The sequence below is a fragment of the Notothenia coriiceps genome, unplaced genomic scaffold (assembly GCF_000735185.1).
Source record: "Notothenia coriiceps isolate Sejong01 unplaced genomic scaffold, NC01 NC01_scaffold00037250, whole genome shotgun sequence".
In the NCBI taxonomy this organism is placed as follows: Eukaryota; Metazoa; Chordata; class Actinopteri; order Perciformes; family Nototheniidae; genus Notothenia; species Notothenia coriiceps.
In genome coordinates, this window is record NW_011369951.1 from 314699 (window position 1) to 325944 (window position 11246).

General features: G+C 39.6%; 1 protein-coding gene across 2 annotated transcripts in view; it reads right to left on the reverse strand.

Annotated features, from left to right (window-relative positions):
• Positions 1-8687, reverse strand: part of galnt13 (polypeptide N-acetylgalactosaminyltransferase 13) — a 46288-nt gene extending 37601 nt beyond the window's left edge. For both annotated transcript variants that reach the window (XM_010795813.1, XM_010795812.1), the window contains exons 1-3: positions 8401-8687; positions 2448-2616; positions 231-397 (exon numbers count right to left, since the gene is read on the reverse strand). In XM_010795813.1, the coding sequence (XP_010794115.1) occupies positions 231-397; positions 2448-2616; positions 8401-8542 (478 nt within the window). In that variant the 5' untranslated portion in view covers positions 8543-8687. The remainder of the gene's footprint in view (positions 1-230; positions 398-2447; positions 2617-8400) is intronic.
• Positions 8688-11246: the final 2559 nt, after the last annotated feature.

Sequence of the window (11246 nt, forward strand, 5' to 3'; positions counted from 1 at the left end):
GTATCTCTGGAAGTTATGAAAGTTACCTATCCCTGTGTGCCTTGGCAGTCTCGATTCCCGACCAAGCTGAACGTTTTGATGTTTGAACGGAGTTTCTGCGATGTTCAATGCGGGAGGAGAAGAGGGCCAAAATACCGTCGGAATAATAAACTTTTCGTCCGTAGAATAACAGTTAGTTGGAATGCTGTTAACAGCATTCCCACAAAACTAGTAGAGTGTAGATTACTAACCTCGCTCACTGGCGTCGTCCACAAGCACGATCTCCGCCAGCAGCTGTCTGGGCGAGCGGTTGATGACACTGTGAACCGTCCGCAGCAGGGTGCTCCACGCCTCGTTGTGAAACACGATGACAATGCTGGTGTTCGGCAGGTCGTCTGGGTACAGCTTGGTCTTACAGCTGAAGAAGCAACAGAAAGAAAAGTAAATCAGTTTAAGTGAACATGTTGAGAATTTTACATCACTGAAATAATTTCCTGTAGTATGCTTCCTAGAGTGCCACCTTTCAAGACCATGTAGAGTTTTAGGCAATGATATATATTGTATTTTTTTGTATTTTCTTTATATATGTAAATAAACTATAACCAGCAGGTTTGAAGGGGGATGCCACACCCCTTGTTATCAAAATGACCAAAATGCATTTCTCTTGTTGAGGGTGAGAGGGGCTGTTTAGTTTAATATTTTAGTTTAGTCAGTCCCATCTCATTGATCCTATCTGAGTGAGGTTTTTGCAAGTTACAATCCATGGCCCAGACAGTGGCTCTGAAACAATTTACTGTGCTGTGTATCGATAAATCCATGGAGCTGTGTGTGGTGCTGAAGTAGTAGAGGGATTTGGAATCACTAAACCTAAAATATACCCGTTCTGAACTTGGTAGTCTAAGACAACACTGCTGTTTCCAAACTGCAGTCACAGTGGTTCTTTATACCCGCAGCTCTGTATTCTATGAAAAGTGAGTGAGAATCTGAAGGTTTCCTGCCCTATCCAATGCTGCCATCAGTGCAAAAATCTTGTCATAGGAGATTCACTGACAAATATCTCTAAGTGGTAGAAAAAAGTAAAACCTGTGTTGACAGCAATGTCAGCAGATCCTCATCTTGATGGGTTGTCTGTCAAAGCTTTAGAGTGAAAATGTTTTAAACTTGGGATGACACAGAAGTGGATGATGTTGAATAAAGAAGTACAGAAGTGGAAAAAGGGCTGCCAGGACAGGAGGAGGGTAGTGGGAGGTGACGGAGGGTGAAAGAAGCCATCGGAGCAGACAACATTTCTAGCTCAGTCCTGTCGAATCAAAGTGACAGCGTAGACTGACACAACTAGGCCAGGAGGGTGCCTTCAAGGCATAATGTTATCGCCGTTCAGACGCAACGACTGCCAACTCCGGATCATTTTCACCACACACCTGGAGACATTTAGCAAAGCTAAGCTGAGTTCTGTAATAAACCTGCTGTAAAATGTATACTGAGTGAAGGATGGAGCCATAATGGACAGAAAAAAAGTGTTGCAATAAGCTGAGTGTTCACCTTTTCTCAGTAAATGAGGTCTTCTTTTGCTAGACGCAAGCAAGCATATTTGCATCTCCACTCCATCTTATAATTTGTGTTTTCTTGGTTCGACAAGAATTGCATTAAAAACTGTGAGAAAAAATAAAATGTTGTGGCTTGCTTTTCATGTTTTTTCTAACTGGCAGAGCCTTTTGCATTCACTTAATGAAAGTGCTGAGGAGAACTGGGGTTCACTTGGAATATTTGAACATGAATCACTCGGATAATGTTTCTACGAGAGGCGAATGACGCTGCATATCATCGGCCCGAGATGAATGGGCTCATGTTTCAAACAAATTCCTCCTTGGATTTTCATTAAGTGCTCAAGTGGATCTTGAGTGACAGTAAACAGTCCAATTCAAATGTCAGACATAATGGTCAAACCTGAGGGATCGGATGGAATCTGCATTGAAACAGTGCCCATAATTAGAGATGCCTATCCACATTAGATAGAGTTATTAACACCAATAACATCTAATATAAAAACAGTTAAAGTTGAATTATTTAATCATTAGAATAACATTGTTTTGATAGTTTAGAGCATTGTATCTGCATCACTGGAGAGACTCTTGAGACAGATCCCTGCACTTGTCTGAATACTGAATAATTTCCATTTAACCTGGAATACAACTCTGCCCACATTAAAGACTAAAATCCAAAGAAATAAGAAGAAAAAAGCAGAAAGCATCAGTCAGAAACTACTCTGCCTTGCAATGGGTAACAAAGGAACAATGATTGCAGGAAGCAAAGAAGCAGGTTGAGGGTTGTGTATTGCTGTTCTGTGGATGTGTGTGTGTGTGTGTGTGTGTGTGTGTGTGTGTGTGTGTGTGTGTGTGTGTGTGTGTGTGTGTGAAAGTGTCAGTAGTTGTGTTTGCAAAATTGATCTGGAAGGCTAGCTTACGCACCCGTCCAGCCTCACGTCAGGCAGACTCCTGTTGAGTGCGATCATGTCGCTGGCCATCAGGTTGAACTGGTTAATCTTAAAGAGCTCCTTCATTTTCTCCTGGTCGTTCTTGGGAATGTTTACTGCCTTGCCCATTTCGCCTGGTCCCTCGTGGCTCCGAGATATCGCCGCTGTAACAAAGCAGAAGCACAGCAAAACGATATCTGATGAGAAACCAAACCCATTTTTATTTTGTTCTCAATAAGGAAGGTGAGGAGTTCATATCAAACAGCATTTGAAATAAACCACTTTGTCCTGTATATACAGTCCATCTTTGATAAGGAAACAATCTGAGAACAACCAATATGTTGTGAAAGCCCACTTTATTACAAAGGCTCCACATCTCCTGTGTAAATGGAGCTCTGAGTAATAAGTACTGACTGACCTCCCTGACCACAGGCTGTTGGCAGAGCACCCTGTTCAGACCAGTGCAGAGAAAAGTTGTTGTGGTTTTTTCAAGAACTTGTGTTTGGCAGTCTTCGACTAAAGACATGTTTAGTCAACCAACACTCTAAATGATTTTGTCTTCAAATCCAGTAATAATAATAATAATAATAATAAATGATATTTATATAGCGCCTTTCAAGGGAGCCAAGGTTACTGTACATGGTGGACAAACAAAACAAACAGACAATCAAAGGGTAAACAAAAAATAAAAGAAGTCGGGTGACCAGGAGAGGGCTAGGGCCCGAAGGCCAGGGTGAACAGGTGTGTTTTTAATGATGATTTGAAGATGTCCAGGGAGGCAGCATTACGGATCTCGGCAGGAAGTGCATTCCAGAGGGTGGGGGCCGCAACACTGAATGCCCTGTCACCAACAGTTCGGAGGCGAGAGCGGGGGATGGAGAGCAGGCCCGTGTCTGAGGACACAATCATGAACTCTGTTTTATTGCTGTTGATTTTGAGCAGGTTAGATGACATCCGGTTTTTTATGTCCTGTAGGCAGTTGACAAGGGATTGAAGGGGGAGCTGAGTGGACGTTTGGTGCAAGAGCACTAGAGCTGTGTTGTCATCAGCAAAGAGTGAAAGCTGAAACCATGTTGGCGGATGATTTGACCAAGTGGGAGCATGTAGATGGTGAATAGGAGGGGTCCAAGCATAGAGCCTTAAGGTACACCTTGGTTGATTGGGGCCGGAGGGGAGCTGCAGTCACTGCAATAGTTGCATAAATCGACAGATCTATCCAACTAAACTTTTCAAAAAAGAATTGTTCGTCTCATTTTCGATGCAGAAAGATTGTAAGACATAAAGTGTGTAAATGTTGCAATTATGTATGTTTGTTCTTATGATGTCCAAATTAAAAAAAAGTAAAAATTATTGTTCAAAGCACAACATAAAATATTAGTTAACCAAGACCAAAACAAAAAAGACATTCATAAACTCAAACAAGGAAGATTGCAAAAGTTGAATCAATAGATTATAAATATAGTGGTGTTTTTGACTACAAATTAAGATTTAATAAATAACAAGAGTAGGAGAATTATCAACATCTGCTGGGAAAAAAGCAAGTCTCTAATCTTGCCTCACCTAAATTGTTCCATGAAAAAAGGGAATGACCTACAGATAAATTCTGAGAAATCCCTTTTATATTGAAAGCATTGAGCATGGTTTATTATCGGTCAATTTAGGCTCGGGCGAGTGCAGTAAAGCCTGCTAGCTCTATCTCTGTACACTTTGTACATTGTAATTTTCTATACGGATAAAAACACAGAGCATAGAGCTTATTTCCTAGATCAATGTGCGTGCACCAAACCCATGTGTTCATTCATGTGCTGCAGCATGTACTGTATGCAGGATGTGCACATAATATGAACATCGTATTCCTTTCAATAACACTTACAATAGAAAACACTGCCATTCTCACCTGTATTGTTAGGCTTTCTCACACATCATCGACTGTGTGAAAAATGTGTAATAGAAATGTATGCTTAATCTCTTTTCTGGTATATTGTGCAGTCTAGCAGTAATATTAGATGTAATGTAATCTGTAAAAAGAGATTATACATTTCCAGATCTAGTTTAACATATTTATTAGACGATTTATTAGTGTATGCTATATGATCATGCCTGAAAAACCTCAGCATTGCTGTGGTTTGCTGCTGCTCAGAGCCAGCTCCCGTCACCAAGGTAAAAAGCCTCCCACGGATTTATGACTGTGCTCTCTTTAATAATCTCTTTGAGCTGAAGCAATGATTTCCATGGTCCCAGGTTAAGAGGATTCCCTAAGACCTCTCGTGGAGTCGGCCGGATTGTAAACCCTCTTCTGATCCTTGCTCTTTTGTTTATGGTGCTGCCGACACTCTCCGTTTGGAAACGGGCTTAAATCTGATGGACACAGTTCGAGCTCTGAGCTGGATGATTGAACAAAGTGTCCATCAAACACATGCTCGGCCTCTCCAATCCATCAGGCTATAGCTACAGATACACACAACATGTGAATGTTAAAAATGTACTCTAAATCTTACAAGCAAAATCATCCCCTTTACAATTATTGCTTTCACCACAAATCCTAATTCGAAGTGTCATCTTGTGAATTTGTAGAAGACATACTTGTGCCTTAAAATTACAGAGGCAAACAATTTCCACTATGGCTTCATATCTGGTGTACAAATTAACTTCATTACTAAGACATGTCGGAAAACATTCTATTTTAACCTACTGATAAAACCAAATGTGATACATGTAACAGTGAAATGTAGCATGTTTGCCATTTATGCTGCTAACTGACAACATATTAAAGCTGCATAAGGCAACACATTCTTTTTCTTGTAAAAGCTTATAATGATACTTTTTTTTAAACCAGTGTTCTTTACTTATTTAGTTATTTCACACATTACATTACATTGACGCATCTTTGTAAAATGTTAGTCTAATTATTTCATTTTTTCTCTTTCATCTGCCATGTCCCTTTGCTGTTGCAACACTGTAAATGACCCTGCTGTGGGACAAAATAAAAGAATATCTGTTTATGACTCTAATTATTCAATCCCGTCTGAAATAACAGAGTAGCTTAGCTCCCTCATTATGACTGTGAATGACTATTCATACCCTAAGCACTTTCTACATCTGTGAAATGATACAAACAGTAGGATGAAATATAAAGACCAAAACAGATGGATCAGAGGAGCCTTGGGGAACAAACTCTCTGTGGTATTTTCAAGAAAGACACAGTATCCTCCTGACACAGATCATTCATTATGAAAAATGACCTTGATCATCTGTGAAGAAAACAGAAGCTCTTTCTGTCCTCGGGTCATTCAATCCAATTCAATGTCCCTGCCTACAGCTTTATCCCAAGCAATTACACTGAAAAGGTTCTCCTCACGCTCACAGGTAATGAGACTTCTGAGACACAATCACTCACATTTTAGCGCAGAACAAAAATAGAGTGCTACATGACTCTCTGTTAACCTTTGCTTTATGTGATTCATCAGATTGTTATTCTCACAAATTAGCAAAACATGTGCAACTCTAGATTCTCCGGCCAACATTAGTAAGTTACAACAAGTTAGCTTTCTCTTTAACAAGATTCATCTTGTTAAGGTGGACTCAGACCTGTCCTCTAGCGCTTTTTATCGTCATTTACTTCCAACAAAAAGTAATGGTGCACAGTTTGGAGCTCCATCAAAAGCTTGATCCATTTTCTTTTTCTTTCATATTTTACCTCACCTCTTCCCTCTGCTGATCTGCTCCGCTCTCTTCTTTCCAGTCTGATGTGGCTGACATTACGTTATATATCAGAAAACCATAGCAGGACAGGGACAAAATGTCAAGAGACCATGCTGCTCTGATACACACCTTAACTGCAACTAAGACTTGGAAATATGTGAATATATTATCAATATTGTGATATTGAGTTAGATATTGTCTTCATAAACATTTATTCAGCTGCTCCTTTCAATCATAAATCACAAAACTGTGAAAAGTTACTGTAAAAGATTACCAGTAGAAGTCTAATCAATTCTCACAGTGGCTGTAGCTGTCTGAGGGCAAATCTCAGACTGATGTGACATACGGTTAGAACTGCTAAATTGAACAATCCTGTTACAAGAGAGCACAACGAAAAATACAGTTTTATTATTCTCAGAAGATTAAGACCATAATGAAAATCCAGTCCCACCAACACAGACCAACAAGAAAATGTAGTACGGTAGGTGATTTTTTCTAAAGCTGTGTCTTTTAAAAAGGGACCCTGATGTGTTTTGCATTATAGCATTTGTCGTTCTGTAGAGAGCACTAACAGCGTGAGAAAATAACAATTTGATCGGTCTCTCAGGAGTCAACCAAGTTTATGAGCGTGCAATACTAAATGAGTTACAATGTGGTGCAGAAAGAACAGAGAACTGGATATATTGATGCGGCAGACAAGAACCTGTTGTTAGCTGGCAGCATCATTTCCTTTACGTTAAAAAGCAGCACGACTCCAAATGATTTTACCCTAGTATGTCAAGCAAACGTAAAACCTTACATAAACATGAAGTGGCCATAAAGTTCCTTATAATCAAACTGGAAAACTCTGACGTTAGGTAAGGGGTGACTGCACTAACAAGGAATTGAATGCATGCATTCCTTAAAGGGTCATTATCAACCTGGCAATGACAGATCATTCACTACCCAAGCATTGATGTTATGGTAATTAGTGTTACCTAACAAAAACACTCAATTTGGGATAAATTGATTCCAATCTCCTCTTGCACTTTTCTTGCATTTTATGTATTTGTACTGCAATGTTTGTAATTTTCATTTTCTTAATGTTTTATGTGAGGGACTGCGGATGGAAAGTAGCTCAAAGCTAAATCTTGCATATTTACACTTGGCACACATTTCATGTTTTAAGTGTTCATTAATGTGCAATGTCCCTGCCAAATAAACGAATAAATAAATCAAAGTAAATCGAGATGTATTGTCGTCAGTTCTGGGCTGAACTGGATTAAACTAGTAAACAACACATGGAATATTAAAGAAACCAGTGACACTCGGTTCATGTGTTAAGCAAATCATCAAATGAAAGCCGTTTGAAAGTAACACCAATGTACTTTGGACTTTGTTATGGTAATGTAATAAGTCTCAGTAGCTGGCAGTTCGCCTCATTCTAACCCTACAAGCAGCTTAGCAAACCTCTGAGCAACCTGCTTATGGCAGGGCATGTGAGGAAATGAACTCCTTAATAGGTAAGGTGGTTTAGTTTGATCATGGAGATCACTTCAAGGTTGCAGAGCATACAGGAAAACAAACTAGATTTTTAGATAAACCTGCATTTATGGAATAAATGAATCTCTCCAGCTTATATCTACAAGATTGTTTGATGTCAAACCATATTTGTATTCTTTAAAGATCAAAAAAGCAGAACAAAAAATTGGTTTAAAAAAAATGTAACTAATCAGTTAGTTATTTCGTTTTTTTTTTTCCCCCACTCTAATAAACTGGAGTTACACAAATTCACCCAAGTTACAAACTATCCTAACTTCTACCAGGAATAAACGCAGATTTAAGATGTAATCTTAAAGTAGGTTGTAAATTGCTGCCTCAAAAGCAAAATGTTTCTGTTTCCACTGAATAATCTGGATGTGTTTCGATTATAGTCCTAAAACATTATCTATTCTAGCTGCAAGTATCTGAAATCAAATTCATCAAAGCTCCATTGTAAATTAACATTACTGCTGGAAATATTGTCTAAACTCAACGAGAGATCTCACTTAACCTTCGGCATAACATACTCCATACTATTCACCAATGTACAAACCACAAATAAACTGGATTTCTTTTTATCCTTTGAGATCCCCCGAAAATGTTTTACATTTCTTCTGAGGAATCTTATAATTTCAACAAACCCTGAATAAACTGAATATTTCATAATCTATCTCCAAGTGTCTGCACTGTGAATGGAAGGTGTAGCAGGATATTTGTGGACTCACCTCGCAGGGCCGGGAGCAGCGAGCGGTCTTTCCTGTCATCACATTTGTTACACTCGCTGAAATAGAGCAGCAAGAACACATCCACCAGCACCCACACCAGAGAGGTGGTCAGCACCACCTTACAGTAGAGAAACCGTCGCATAACCTCCCCGGGACGTCAGCCAGGAGAGCCGAACAAGGGTCGCAGCGAGCACTCAGGAGCACTAGGACTGCTGACGGAGCGTTTGAACTCTGGAGACGGGGTGTGGAAACAGGGAGGAGACGGAGCAGGTCTGACCGAGAGGCGTCATCCTGCAGAAGAGAACAAACATTCAATCAGAAGCTGTTCTCCTAAATCCAATGACGACAGGAATCATGATCATAATTTGAGTCTCCTGGCTGTGATTCTGGATGTACATCATGAAAGATGCAGAAACAGGAAGTCAGCAAAATCTATGAGTGTCCACATTTAAAGTGGATCAATATTCGTCTCTTGAAAAAGTGATTAGTAATCACTTCCTCTCAAACTTCGCATTTATGCAATTCATAGGTATACACTATCAGATGAGATTACAAAGCCTCTACCTATTTTATTTTTTTATATTTGTAGTTTAGTGGAATATAACATTACACAAAAACGTTAAATAGATAAGACATATCAAAACAGTATACAGTGTTTTACAGAACAAAACAAAGGGAATGAGTAAGATTTACAGTAATACAGATGTGCAGTTTAATTTACAATTTTGGGGAATAACAAAATAATACTATTTGTATACATGTGAGGCAGGAGGACAAAAGAAAAGAGACAGAAGGATATAAAGTGAAAAGAAAAGCGTATACAGAGTAGCAGGTAGGCCTAATCTAAACTGTGTCATTAAAGCAGATACTATACCAGATACTAAATTGAGAGTTTAAAAAACCTCATAATGGGGTGCACCGCTGGTTTAGGGATTAAGGGTTAAATTATGTTTGTCTGATCCCAGATTGGCCGGATGGGACAGCTCCACATTGAAAACAGTTGCTCTCACTGTGTCATCAGAAAATTCTGCCTTTGCACATTCATCAAATCACTGTGTGGGCCAACTCAGTTTGTAGTGCCAGTGCAATCCCTGACATCAAGTTTCCTGCATACAAATTATCCCAGTGAGTTCCACTGCAGAGAGGTAAACTGCATTTTGTTTCTATTTTAGGAAAAAGCAAAACAGAAATAGGAATCAGCAGATAACTTGAGTTGAGGTATCAGAATCATATCAAGAGGTCGGATCAATGCATCATAGATCAAGATCAAGATATGTAAGAAGGGCATTTTACAGTTGAAAGTGTACGCAGTGGAATCCCCGTTTAAAGCTATCTCACACACTATGTTTGGATGTACTGCAGTTTATGTCCATTATTGCTCCACAACACCAGTTCCTACATATGTGCTAAAATAGAATCATATTGGGTAATGTACTGGCCCAGAATATTTACCAGTAAAGCTCAAACACACACCTACTTGATAATAATATTGATTATAATAATGCCAACTAGAGTTTGTAAAGGTTTGCACTCCAGAAGAGCAGCTATGAGTGGGGTCCACCCAAGGTTTAATTTATCCTTTTATAGATTTATTTCATAGTTACTGTTTGCCTTTATTTTAAAAAGGGGGTTAATGGGTTTCATTGCCTCTGGTCATTTTCACGAGGGGGATGGTCCATTGGAGTACACACCCAACTGCCCATATTAGACTGACCCCCAAGCCCTCCACATTTTCCATTTGAAAGGATGAGTGAATGCTCATTTCCCCCTTTGCCGACTTCTACCACTTCATCAGTAGAGCTGCTCGGACCATCTGGGAAGCTTTCACACCAGATGCAATTGGTGGAGTCTAGATATCTCATTGGTGTGGAATGTATGCCTCACAATATTTCTGATAAAAAACAACACAATTTTCTGTCAAACAGGATTTGTACTTGAATGAAATTATAGGGTTTTGTTGACTGAAATCCAAAGCTTATGAAAGTACAAATAGAATGGAAGTGGAATGAGGAGGGAGAAATGCATTCAGCCATAGAAATCAAACGCACAAGTACCCAGTAGCCTTTTAGGCATTCATAACAGAACTTTAGGCAACAATATACATCACACAGGGGTAGGCACCGAGCCCCTGCACAGGCTCAAAATGTAAAATATACTTTATTGAAGTTTTTGCATAAGACTGTGCATTTATTTGCAAATGCATTAATGTATAGCAACTTTTGCAGCCTTTACATGTCCAACTAGTGAAAAAATGCCTGCAGCATATTTTGTGGGAATCTAATGGATTCCCTTATCTTTCTCATACAGAGTGGTAATGATTTTGCACTCAGAATGTGCGCACACATTGACCTCTCCGCTCACTGTCTAAATGTCCATCACAGGGTCCGACACCGCTGCCCTGGGCTTACTCTTATCTCATTCAAAAACAAGGCAGTGTGCGTACGGCTGCATTAAAGATGTCAGACAGAATTCACACAACATTTACTGACTCCTAACCCGAGTAGGTGGACGCAATCCACACTTACAGTTAATGAGTGTATTCAAGAAAGAAAACGTCTCAGTAAAACTCTGCTGAAATCCGAGTCTGTGTGTAGCATATCACCTCCTCTCACATGGTAGACAGATCATTGATGATTCGGTGTGATTCTGTCTGTTTGCATCTCTAACCATCTGCTTTAGTGTGTCAATGACACAGACATGTTTGGGTTTGGTACCACCAACTGCGCTGCCAGCAGCTTGCTGGAGTCTCGTCCGAAGAAGTCTGAGTCAATTAGTCCGACCATCTGCACAGAGGCATATTTCTTCTCTGCTTTACACCTCTAAAAGCAGGTCCCTCATGTCTTGAC